This window comes from Mesitornis unicolor, unplaced genomic scaffold, assembly GCF_000695765.1.
Source record: "Mesitornis unicolor isolate BGI_N332 unplaced genomic scaffold, ASM69576v1 scaffold22828, whole genome shotgun sequence".
In the NCBI taxonomy this organism is placed as follows: Eukaryota; Metazoa; Chordata; class Aves; order Mesitornithiformes; family Mesitornithidae; genus Mesitornis; species Mesitornis unicolor.
Window position 1 is genome coordinate 1 of NW_010202863.1, and position 13,599 is coordinate 13,599.

The window sequence follows — 13,599 nt, forward strand, 5'->3', positions numbered from 1 at the left end:
GGCAGCTGCCCTTCCCTGCGGGGGAGGTCCCGAAACCCCTCACCCGAGGCCTGCGGGGTTGGGCGGGCAGACGGGTCAGTCTGCGAAGCGAGGGAGGGCCGGGGCCGCCGGAGGCCATGGGTTCACCGGGAAACCTTGCCCGGTGGTTTTCCAGGAGTGCTCCTCCAGGCTGAGGGCAAGACCTCAGCTCGGTGACCGCCTGGGCAGTTGGTGTCTGAGGGGGCCCTGGCAATGGTCTGTGTCGGTTTCAGCACCTCGCTGAAGGCTTCTTCTGACCCAGTGATTTAACTTGGTTTAATAAAATTAAGGAGGAATTTTATGTCGTTTTGTTTGTGTAAGTCTGGGCAAGACAGCAAGTGGAGAGGTGAACTTTGTAACTTGTACAGTGAGAGCAATGTATTTGATTGCATCCCAGGACTTACGTTGGTTATATTGTGGAAATCAGTAATTTATGTGATTTGTGAATGGGCCAAATCCTCAGAAGACTTCTGTTCAAAAGTCACCATTAGCTGCTCAGATTTATAGTAATATTTCTGTAGAATCTCCTGTATTTTAATGTTTCAAAGCATAACTGTGGTCAGTCAAGTGTATTATTGTATTATTTATTTCAGGTATGTGGGCACATTCGATGACAGTTCAAGATTACCAGGATCTCATTGATAGAGGATGGCGAAGGTAAATTTGAAAAGGAAATATAAAGCCGTGTTGTCAGTTTAGATTCAATTTAGAATCCAGATTTATAATTTAGGTCTGTGAAGATAGTTAACTGGTTTCCATGTGTAATTGTAATAGAAATAGCTGTCTAATGCTCAGTGACTTCTTTTGTAACTTGACACTATTGACCAGGAAAATCACAGAATCACAGAACGTTAGGGATTGGAAGGGACCTCAAAAGCTCATCCAGTCCAATCCCCCTGCCGGAGCAGGAACACCCAGATGAGGTTACACAGGAAGGCGTCCAGGCGGGTTTTGAATGTCTCCAGAGAAGGAGACTCCACAACCTCTCTGGGCAGCCTGGTCCAGTGCTCTGTCACCCTCACTGAGAAGAAGTTTCTTCTCAAATTCCAGTGGAACCTCCTGTGTTCCAGTTTGTGTCCGTTACCCCTTGTCCTATCATTGTTTGTCACCGAGAAGAGCCTGGCTCCATCCTCGTGACACTCACCCTTTATCTCTTTATAAACATGAATGAGGTCTCCCCTCAGTCTCCTCTTCTGCAAACTAAAGAGACCCAGCTCCCTCAGCCGCTCCTCATAAGGGAGATGCTCCACTCCCTTGATCATCTTTGTAGCCCTACGCTGGACTCTCTCCAGCAGTTCCCTGTCCTTCTTGACCTGAGGGGCCCAGAACTGGACACAATATTCCAGATGTGGTCTCACCAGGGCAGAGTAGAGGAGGAGGAGAACCTCTCTCGACCTAATAATCAGTTGTTTTAAAAATACGGTATTTTAGTATAGCAGCAAAAAGCTGAAGAACTTGCTTCTTGACTTTTGTTATTCTTCATGTAGTATTTTGATAACATTATAACAAAAAGGGTTCATCTTCCATTTAGTTTGTAGTATAAGGAACCAAAAATCAATACATATTTATTCTTATTTTTAGAAGTGGAAAGTACGTCTACAAACCTATCATGAATCAAACGTGTTGTCCTCAATACACAATAAGGTAAGAAGCTCAAAATGTCCTGCTGTAAGTGGTTTGCTTCAGATAAGTTCAGCCATTTGTGTTAACTGCTTTAAATACACAATACTTGAAAAGTTTCCCTACTTTTAATGGTACTTTGAGTACTAAGTATGTGTTGCTTGGTTTGTGCACAGGCAAATCAGCAGCTCAGTGATGTTTTTCTGTAAGCAGTCTGCTAAGTGTCTGCCCTTGCCTTTTGCTTCTGGGTTGCGATCCAAAGCAAGAGTCCTGTGGTCGCTCTCTTGCTCGCTGGTTGCAGGTGACCCAATGTGTTTGCTGCCCACAAACACTGCTTTAGTAACCCAGATGCTGTCCATTGAATGGCTATGGATAATTGTAGATGTAGATGTGCTTTTCTGGCATTTTCCCAGCATTTAAGAGCTAAATAGAAAATATATATATATCAGTGTAACATTTTGAAGTGGTTCCTTAATACTTCTTTCTGAAATAATCTTTCACAAAAGAAACAGTCATGATTTTTTCCTCTTTAAGGTGCCAAGCTTTGCGTTTTCAGACCTCCAAATCTCACAAGAAAGTTCTGAAGAAAATGTTGAAATTTCTTTCCAAAGGAGACGTGTCGAAAGTAGTGAGTGAAGGTAAGAAATTGTGTGAAGGTGTGTGAAAACCAATACAAGTGGTGTCTGAAAGGAGAGTGAGATACCTGCTGGAGTGATTGAATGACTAACACACTTTGATTTTTGTATATAGACCCCTTTATAAAGAGCACTGTGTAGCCCAGAGACCAAATTGTGCCCCTGACTTGCTCTGTTGAAGAATATGTTTCTTTGCTTTTTGCATTATTTTCCTTTTCATCTCTGGGCAGATGTTTACTTTCTATCTTTGTCTACTTTCTGTCTATGCCATAGAGAATTAGACACTGTTTTTACCTCTGTCATAATCTGGGGAGGACTAAGCAGGACAGTGAGTGGCAGAGAAAAGGTAACACAAGCAGGGAGGTTTTTCTTCCAGGTGATTGCTGTTCACAGGTGCTGCACACCTCATTTATCTAACACCAAACCCAGCTTTTCAGTTGTGGTGGAACTTGTGTTGGTCCTGAATCATTATAATTTGTGTGTGTGTTTGAGTGGTGCTGGTTTTGTGTCTTTGGGTTGGTTTGTTTGAAGTTGTGGCTGCTGAAGACTGCCCCATTTTAGTGGAGAAAATAGAACTATTCCCATACGTGAGTTGGTGCTGGTAATTTAGAGTCTTAAAGGAAGCTTTCTGTTTTCAGAGTATTGCAAACAGTCACTTTATCTGTTGTAAAATTGGAAAGGAGTAAATCTAATACGAATGTTAATTGTGCAAATTGTGAGCTGCGGCTCTGCAGAGAGAAGCCAGCTCACACAGTTTTTATTTCACAGAAGAGCCGATGGATTCCCATATAGAAGATGTGGTCGCGTGTGATTTTGCCTACAGAGGTGAATCTCACGTCAGTCAGTCTGAACTGACTCCCTTGAGTGCGGATCCCACAGAGAGTGTGGAAAATGAAGATAAGGGCACAGGAGAAACAGAAGAAGAGGTGAATGAGCAGAAGGTGGAGTCGGGTTCTCTTCAGATATGTGCAGATAAAGACACGCCAGTCCCCGGAGGACCGTCACATTCGGCTAAAGTTGTTCACGCACCACCTAAGCCAGGTAGGCAAATTTCTGGTAGTATTATTCAATATATTCATCAATGACTTGGATGAGGGAATTGAGTGTACTATAAGCAGTTTTACTGATGACACCAAGCTGGGAGGAGTGGCTGACACGCCAGAGGGCTGTGCTGCCATCCAGCGAGATCTGGACAGGCTGGAGAGTTGGGCAGGGAAGAATTTAATGAAATATAACAGGGGAAAGTGCAGAGTCCTCCTATTAATGTTTATAAATATTTAAAGGGTGAGTGTCACGAGGATGGAGCCAGGCTCTTCTCGGTGACAAACAATGATAAGACAAGGGGTAACGGACACAAGCTGGAACACAGGAGGTTCCACTGAAATTGGAGAAGAAACTTCTTCTCAGTGAGGGTGACAGAGCACTGGCCCAGGCTGCCCAGAGAGGTTGTGGAGTCTCCTTCTCTGCAGACATTCAAAACCCGCCTGGACGCCTTCCTGTGTAACCTCATCTGGGTGTTCCTGCTCCGGCAGGGGGATTGGACTGGATGAGCTTTTGAGGTCCCTTCCAATCCCTAACGTTCTGTGATTCTGTGATTCTGTGATTGGAATGTACTGTCATGATTTTGCGTGCAAATGTTTTTATCTTGCCTAGTAATTCAAGAATTGTTTCTTTTTATTCCCTGTGTTCTTGCCAATGAAGAACTGGAATTACAAATTGAGGGGTGCTGTGTGTTACTTGTCTTCTTGGTTTTTCCTGAAAGTTGCATTGATTTTTCATTATGTTCATTTTTTTTAGTTTAGTTACTGAGACTACATATCCACAGCTGGTAGTTTTCTGTAAGCTATTTAGACTGTGGTCAGATAGGTCAAGGTGGTTGAATCTCATCAGATACTGGGACCAGTTTCCAGTTCAGGATACTTTTATGCACAGAACAAGATGTGCATCTGGTTTTCCCTTTCTTCTATAAGATGTGGTTACTTGGGCTTCGTGCACCCTGAGGTATGGTTGTGCAGGACAAATTCCTGGGCACGGCTTTGATGCTGCAGGAGGGCGAGTTACTGCGTTAGATTAAGACTTAACCTTGTCTCTTGTGCAGGAAACCAGGTTAAGGCCCAGCAAAGACGCCCTAGGCATTGTTTTTCGTGTTTATTCATTTCTGCAGGTCATCCATCCTGTTATACAAGTTGTTATCATCTACACCCTGTGAATACACCTCTGAGTAACTTATTTCAGGCTGTATTTCTTATGCTTTCTTAGACTATTTGCTACAGACTTGTCATTGGGAATACATTCAGTGTATTATTGTGTTTTTATTTCTTAGGCTTTAAAGAAATTGAACAGCTTTCTGCTGATTTGAAAAAAAATAAGGAAAAACAAACAAAAACCCAAACAAAAGAAAAATCCCAAACCCCAAAAACCCCACAGAACCAAACATTTTCTAGCTGAGCTTTTTAATCTCTTAGGGAGCTTGCCTTGTTTTAGGTTTTGGGTAACTTTAGAAAAGCAGTGTCAGAAGAGGATGGGAAATTATGAAAACCAGTGGTAATTTCTTGTTTTCTTGCTCTGAACTTACCATTACATTTCTTTAAGGAAGAACAATGAGTATGTGCAACCAATAAGGCAGTCACCCTCATTTTACTTTCTGGTGTATTTATATAGTGCTGCAGCTTTTGTGCCAAAAACTGAAGGCAAATGCTTATTAATTTTAGAGTTTTGTATGAAATTACATCAAATATTGGTGACGTTTTGATTATAATACTATTTTTAGTATTGGTCACTTTCAGTATGGACGTTACCACTCAGCCAACGTTTTCCATTGTAATTGTGAAATTTTCTGAAACCTCACAGACAGTTTGTCAGCTGGTGGGTGATCCTCTGTGTGGGGGAGATTGTGCTGAGGGGTCCTTCAGGGAAAAGAAATGCTGGAGACTACTGCTATAAGGATGTGCCCATAGAGTGCCATGGGTTTCCTGTCCTACGGCTTCTCTTGTGTCTTGGCTGTGTTCTTGTGGGACTTGGGTGATTTTTGGAAGAAAGATGGTGAGGGGTGGGTGGATTAATTGCATCAGTAGATGAGGAAATCTGGATTTCTAAAAGGCCTTTGACACGGTCCCCCACAACATCCTTCTCTCGAAGTGGGAGAGGTGTGGATTTGATGGGTGGACTGTTCAGTGAATAAGGAATTGGCTGGATGGTCACATCCAGAGAGTAGTGGTCAACTCCTCCGTGTCCAGATGGAAAAGGGTGACAAGTGGTGTCCCTCAAGGGTCTGTACTGGGACCAGTGCTGTTTGATATCTGCATTAATGATACTGACAGTGGGATTGAGTGCACCCTCAGCAAGTTTACTGATGACACCAAGCTGGGTGGTGAGGTCAATGTGCCAGAGGGAAGGGATCCATCCAGAGGGACCTGGACAGGCTGGAGAGGTGGGCCCAAGTGAATCTCCTGAGGTTCAACAAGGCCATGTGCAGGGTCCTGCATCTGGGTAGGGGCAATCCTCGTTACCAGTACAAGTTAGGAGATGATGTGCTGGAAAGCAGCCCTGAGGAAAAGGAATGAGTGCTGGTGGATGAGAAGCTGGATGTGAGCTACCAATGTGCATCTGCAGGTCAGAAACCAACCCCAACCTGGTCTGTATCACAAGAAGTGTGGGCAGCGGATGGAGGGAGGGGATTCTGCCTCTCTGCTCTGCTCTGGTCAGACCCCACCTGCAGTGCTGGGTCCAGCTTTGGAGTCCCCAGAACAAAAAGGACATTGAAGTGCTGGAGCAGGGCCAGAGAAGACCACAAAGAGGATTAGGAGACAGAGCAGCTCTGCTACAAAGACAGGCTGAGAGAGTTGGGGTTGTTCAGCCTGGAGAAGAGAAGGCTCCAGGGGGACCTTATAGTGACCTTCCAGGACCTGAAAGGTGCCTATAAGAAATCTGTGGAAGAGCTGTTCACCAGGGCATGGAGCAATAGGATGAGGGAGAATGGTTTTAAACAAGAAAAGGGCAGATTTAGGTTGGATATGAGGAAAAAGCTCTTCCCCATGAGGTGGTCGATCACTGGCACAGGTTGCCCAGAGGTGGTGCAGGCCCCATCCCTGGAGATATTCAAGGCCAGGCTTGATGGGGCTGTGAGCAACCTCATCTGGTACCAATGTCCCTGCTCACTGCAGGGTTGGACTGGAGGAGCTTTAAAGGTAGGTCCCTTCCAACCCAGTATGGTTGCTATGATTATTGCCAGGATAACTCATTTGGCCACCAGCCTACACTGGAGAAGAAGGCAGAGTTGCTGGCAGGCTTCTTGTGGCCCAGAGGTTGCAGATGTGGCAGCCTTGTTTTACAGAGCATGATTCCAGTTTTGCAGAGCCTCTACAATGGCCTTTTCAGAAAAATAAAGGCTGTTTTCTGAATTGCAGTTAGCCAGTGCATGGCAAATAATACTGGTTAAACCCGTGGTGAAAACTGGATGCTTTAGAGTTTCTACACTTGTTGGGATATCATAATAATTCCTAATTTCACTTACCTGTTACATGCTGTGCCGGTGTTTATGAGTACTTCAAAGTACTACTTCTTTCACAAAGATTTTTGTCTTCTCCTATAGGGTGGCTAATACCAAGTAAAATAGTGTTGCTTTTTTCTTAGTGATCACTCCTTGCAATGGGATCAGGTTTTGACCAGCTTAACAAGCAATTTTGCATCTAAACAAGAAGGAAAATTTTCAGAAATGCTTGGTCACAAGAGCAGCAGTGCTGCACAGAAGCAGTGCTGCTGCACATTCTGCAAAACTGTTCCAGAAATTTTAAGGCTGTGTTTTATATTTTGGTTTTATAAAATGCAGTCAGAACTGTTGTAGCCCTTATATACTTTACGTAACTTTTATTTCTTGTGCAAATTTTCAAAACCGTCTTGTTTTTAAAGTAATTGACAAACTTTGGGTTATGTGGACTTCGTTTTGGAAGCAAGTGAAGTGGATAGTGACTGCAGGTGGCAGTCTTGGGTAAATTATCGGCGTAAACCTGCTGTTGTTTCGCAAAAGGTGACGAATGGTCTTCAGTTGTGTTAAGAATAACTTGAAACACTGGAAATGCAGAATAAAACCAGAAGCGTTGTACTCTGGTTCAGAACATGGGGATTTACTTTAGTAGAGGAGAAATATGCATTACTGCTTCTTCCTGGAGGTTTTAGATGAAGTATAGAAGTGAACAGTAAGTGCATCAGTAACCCTACTGAATTTTTCCGTTTTTTATAAGAGTAGGTGGTGTCATGGGTCAAACTCAGTTTAAAATTTTCCAGATAGAAAGATGTTTAGTTTTCATCTTGGAAAATGTAGACTTATTCCATAATAAGATTGTTTAATTGCATTTTTATTCCTTTATAAACAAACCAGGTCATTGTCCTATAGGAATAATGGGCTGTTTCTGCACAGTTTCAGATAAAATAAGAAGGTTTGCTTATGTCTGTATTGCGCATTCATTGTTTTAAGTTTTTCTTGCTAGCCTGACAGCTTAGGGAAGATATGAGACGTGAAGCAGATCCTGATACGTTTGAAGGCTGAGTACATCTGTATCAGGAGTATTTTAAATAAACTCTTCCTCTTCCCACGGACAGGTCACATAGTACCTGTATTTTCCTCATAACATTTGTCCTTTTCTGGTGAATGATTTTAGCTGTATGGATGAAACAAATACCCCAAAACCTTAGGTGAGAGGTAAGAACACTCCATCATAACATCTGCTGGTGCAGTTTAGGATGTCTGGCAAATGCCAAAGCAGTATTAGCTCCTTTCCTAAATCCCTTAAATGCTCTCGACTTCTCATGGAGTGTGCGTGGAGAAACCAGAGGGGAACTTTTCAGTGTGAGCCACAGAGAGCTCGCTGCTAACGCGCCCCAGGGGTGCACTTACAACCTCTGGAAACTCTGCACGGGATGCCCATTAAAAAGAACGGTTCACAGCCTCACTGATCCTTAAACGTTTATCCCGCCATAAAGTATTTTGCCAATTTCTGCCATGTATCTCTTGGTAAAGAAAGATGCAGGCAGCAGCTGTGAGGGCTGCGATTCTTTGCAGGTGAAGTGACCCAAAACATGTCAGTGAGCTTCCAAAACACCAGTGCTCTCCCTGTTGCCAGTTTGCAGAAGGGTACCACTGTTCCCGTTATCCACAGGAAGGTTTGAAGCAGGTAGGGGACAAGAAAGGTGGCCGTTTTGGCTGGTAAGTTATTGGTCAGATGAAGGAGAAAGAAAGAAAGAATTAACTGTGCTTTCATGGGAGTTCTGGAAAAAACAATCTCCATGTAATTTCCTTCGAGAGAGTAAAGTGGGATAAGCTGTAGTTAAGTGGGTTTGGATACTGTATGACTTCTTATAAATATTAACGGTGCTGGAAATGTGTCTTCCTAACGTTTCAAATGAAAGCACCTCACCCTTCAGGGTACTTTCCCGTTTGCAAAGCTGAGTCTTGCAGAAGCTGCCAGTCTGTAGCAAATGCGTGGATTTCAGGAGAAAGCTGATGGCGTAATTCTTCAGCAGTTCATCATAATATTTGTTACAGTTTTGGTTCGGTGCAAGATATATGACTGTATTTCCCTATGTGGGAGTAGTTTATTCCACTCCTCCTCTCTTTCTGGAAGTTTTAATGTTATGGCTCTTTTTTGGCCTCCTGACTCATCTACTACTGCCCTAAAAAGTAATAAAAAATGCAGAATTAGAGTTGTTCTGTATTACATTAACTGGCTGCTGATGCAGTTTTCAGTGCAACTTTCCCTCTGTGGACCTTGCACCAGCAGCTGCTGAGCCCAGATGGGAATTCCTGGAAAACTGGGTCTCTCAGCACTGTGCAGCAGGTTCGTGCAGCCCTTCCACAGCTTCTGCAGCGAGGTGCGGCGTGCACGCACTTGTGTGCACCACGTGGAATCGCCAGCCGTGATGTGCACATTTTAGGCAGAACTGAGAGTGTTAGGAAAAAGTTTCTTGCTTTTTTTGTCACTTTTACAGATTTGAGTTTATGCATTGATTAAAATCGTACTGTCTAGGGAAACTGCTGCTTGTCAGTAGATCATTTGTTTGGTAGCCATCCTTTCAGTGCACTTAGTGGGTACCCTGGGTACCAGCTGTCTTTTTAGTGTTTTTTAATTGAAGAAAACTTTATATTAACTTTTTAGTACTGGCACTCTCATATCTTGACTTTTTATCTTAAATTAGCGTCCTTAATAGAAAAGTAATTTGTTGAGGCATTTGGACCACCTGAGGTTTTATTTGTGCTTCTCTTTGGGTTTGTGATGCTTTAAAACTGAGTTCTTGTGGTGCTACGTACCATTTTCCATGCTGATCCATTGCTTTTCTAGATTTGACTTCTCTTTGAAGTAAATAACATTTCACAAAGAGAACGTTATGAACAGTTAAAGGCAAATTACTAAAAGTGAATTGAGTAGTAAAAACACACGATCTGACTATAACTTTAAGCAAAGATGTAAGCTTCTGTGGCCTTTTCTTCTGCATGACATTAGTGGTGGTGGTGGTATTTCTGTACACTGCATATGGACTCCAGGTGACAAAAATAAAATCCTTTTTTTGGTGTATGTCTTCTGCAGGACCTGAGTTTCTAATGCAGTAGAGCAATTCTCTATGAATTTGGCTGTGAGGTTTTGTAGTTTTGGTGGTTTTTTCCCTTTCAGGATTTCAAGCTGATCCCGTCGCTGTCTGGACGTAGTACATCATTGTACCATGTATTAAACAGGAGCTTTTCTTTGTTTCTGAGAGAGATGTGGTGCAATGGTTTACAGACAGACTTTTCAGACTCTTTTACAGACAGGAAGTCTTTTCCTTTTAATTTTTAAGTATAACCTTGGCTCTGGGATGGAATCGCGGTCAAGTTGTTTCCATATTAAAGTGCTGCATTAAACAGCCTTAGAGGAAAAATCATTGCAACTTAGCTTGGCATCAGGTAGTGTTGGTAGTTGTAAACGTGAAAGACCACGTTACGTTCAGACCACAGCCTGCAATTAATGGTGATTTTAACCATTTGTTTCCAATAATGATATGAGAACTGCTTATCTGTTGCAAGATGTGCTGTTTAATTCTTTGCCTGTGCCCTTGCAGGGAAAGGGGCTGACCTGAGCAAGCCACCATGTCGAAAAGCAAAGGACATCCGGAAAGAGAGGAAACTGCAGAAGCTCCTTCAGAACCAGAAGTGCACGCTTGAAGGTGCTCAACTTCAAGCAGGAGATCAAGTTTTCCTCTTGCAAAACTCTAAACCTAAACCAAACCAACCTAAAACCATCGAAGACTTTGTTTTTGTCTCTTTACCCGCTGATGCACCACACAAATTAGAGGTAATGTCTCATTCGCTGTTTACCTCCAACAGGTAGAGTAAGGAGAAGTCTAGTTAAGGGGTTTTTGGGATGTGTAAGTGTTTAATATCTGTGACTTTATGGAGTGGTTAGTGTTTAAATCTTGGAATATATGTGATGCTGCATGATATATATACACACACATATATCCATATATACATACATATACATATACATATATACATACATATATATACATACACATATCTGTATCTCTGGTGCAGCTGAGCTGTGTGTAACCACAAGAGGGTACTCGTGCACTTGCAGTCAGTCACAGCAGAGAGCAGCAGAGTTACCAAAATACCTTGTAAATTGATTTCATACAGTGTGACTCGAAAACGAAAGACTTTGAATTAACTGAGTGGTGAATGATGAGCCAGATTCAATATTTAGTTCTGCAGTGTATAAATACTTAAACTAGCTATGCTAATGAATCTTGACAAGAAAGCAGTAACTGTTCGTGAAATGTAACAGATAAGAAGATAGCTGTTCTTTATAAATGCCGTTGATATGTGTTGATGTCTTTGGAAGCCATACAAGAGATAGTGGAAAATTTTGCTTAATATACTGGTTGCTATTAACTCCATTAGTAACATGGTGACAGTCATCTGGAAGACTTTTGGGCTTTCGAACCCATAAAACCATTTTTTATATATATTTTTTTAATGGAAGCTGAAAAACCATCTGAATACGAGTATTTTCTGGAGTTACTATTATCAATAATGGTATTGGAAGTGAAATGTTTCATATTCTTTTGGTAATTATGCAAAGAGGTAGTGATGATGACTTTAAAAGATTCACCCTGAATAACTGACAGAAACGATGTATCTCATTGGCTCCTCCAGAGTTTCTGATGAGCTGTTTAACAGAAATATGATGGCTTTGTCTGAACATCTTCATACTTATTTAAATTTTGTGTGTGTAGGGGTGACGGTGGGGAAGGCTCATAGCTTCCCGTTACAATTAACTTGTAATTAAATATGGAAACTTTGTTTTGTCTTCCTCTTTTAATTTGAAAAATATCAAGAAATCCCCTTGGGGATTATTGCAAAAAGCCAGGGTCTTTATCTAAAGAGCACAGACAGGAGTCTTCCAAGTGCATGGACTCTTTAAGTATTTTTGGATACAGTGTGAAAGTGTAAGAGAACATTTTAAAGTACAGAAAATCTCTTCAAAATGTCAATCTGTGTACCATTTGTTGGTATTATTTCTTGAAAACTGTTTGTGTAGCTCTTTTATAGACATTTAATTCATCTTAATTTGCAGTTTGAAAACCCTGTATGTTATTTAGTGTAAATATAAAAGCCTTCAGTAGCCTGAATTGAGCTGAAGAATTGGAAGGCAGTTGGCTGATATTAATTAAATTGATAGGACCCGTGTCCAGGAATTTAAAACTTCTCTCTGTTGTGATGTTTATATATGTATAAATATACAGTTATTGCATGATATTGGAATAATGAATGTGTTTGACTTCTTCTGAAGGTGAGGGTGGTGAGATCATCTCCACCAAGTTCCCAGTTCAAAGCCACATTTCAGGAGTCTTACCAGGTCTATAAGCGTTACCAGATGGTTGTTCACAAGGACCCACCTGATAAACCAACTATAAATCAGGTCAGGAGGCCAAATGAATTTTATGCAAAGCTCAGCTTCCCCTCCGTTTCGTGTCTCTTGTTTCTAGGAGAAACAAATGTGGATTTTATATCCATCGTATACTCAGGAGCGTGTAAAATTGTATATATAAAAAAAAATCAACGTCCTGAAAGTGCAAACCTTTTGGATAGATCTCTTTGAGTGCCACAAATATTTGATCTTAATTGCGGATAGGGAAGTTAAGGAAGTTTTGTGGGGAAGAGATGGAGAGGAGGAGGCTTTTGGAGATGGATACTGTGGGCCTTATAAATACAGATCTAAAACCAGCTGGACACTCCCCTGATAACTGATTTCATTGCCTTTGGTTTGAATGCTTCCATAAGGAGGAACGAGCGTGATCGGGGCCACATGCGAGTGTACAGTTTATCACACATTCAAATTGGTGGTTTGAAGTTGATGGAAGTTTTACAAACCTCTTCATTTTCCATTTAAGCCCTTCAAGAGGTAATGGGTGCACTCCATCCAAACTACACATCGTTAGTGCTTCTTGTAATGACCAGGTGGTGTGTAATAGTTACCTGTCAGGCATCTTGCATCTCCAGTACCATACAGAAAAAAATTCAGGAGTTTGGACAAGAAGTATATGTAGCAAGAATATTTATTTGCTAAACTGGGGCAATGAGTGATGTGCCATTAAAACCAACGCATTTTGAAGTCCTTGAGACCGTACGATGAAAATCAAATTTGTGGTTGCTTTGTTAGATAACTTGGTGAAAAAGCAGGTTGAATAAACTGATGCTTTGAAGCGATCCAGTGTTATACAATTTCTATTCTTTAAAGAAAGCGTCGAGATTCAGTTTTAGCTTAGTGTTAGTTCTCAGGCTTTCTCCCATAGGAGGATTTTCGTGTTACTGTGTTTGAAGCAGAAAACTGACTTCAGAGGCTTTGAAGTGGCTAGGAGGAGATCTTTCACTAGCCTTACCTTCAGAAGCACATTATCTGCCTATATGCACTCAAAATAGCATGCTTGTATTTTCCTTGCTCTGAAGGTGAGGTTAGTACCTGTCTCCTTTGAAGACCCCCAGTTCAAATCATCCTTCAACCAGTCAGCCACTTTATTTGCCAAGTATCAGATGGCCATACACAAGGATACACCTTCTGACTGTGGCGAAAATGAGGTACAGTTCACTGCATGCACCTTTCTGACAGCATCTTTTTTTAATGCACACTTAAATGATGGGAAATGGGGTCTCTTAGAGTGCTTCTCAATATTAAAATATTGAGCTTCCATTTCTGGGGGAAAGCATCGTGGGTTTTAGGAAGCTTTTGTTGCAGATTTCAGCCCAAGGGGGAACTGAGCTGAAGGGACAGGAATTATGCAGCATCATAACTGAAAA

At 41.8% G+C, this 13,599-nt stretch overlaps 1 protein-coding gene across 1 annotated transcript; it reads left to right on the forward strand.

The window, feature by feature from the left end:
* Positions 1 to 613: 613 nt before the first annotated feature.
* Positions 614 to 13,380, forward strand: ATE1 (arginyltransferase 1; the record flags this gene model as incomplete). The annotated part of the gene is made up of 7 exons (XM_010190545.1): positions 614 to 675; positions 1,600 to 1,662; positions 2,173 to 2,276; positions 3,042 to 3,314; positions 10,362 to 10,594; positions 12,095 to 12,223; positions 13,252 to 13,380. Coding segments are annotated over exons 1-7 (993 nt in total), but the record flags the coding sequence as incomplete, so codon positions are not given.
* Between the last annotated feature and the right edge of the window lie 219 nt (positions 13,381 to 13,599).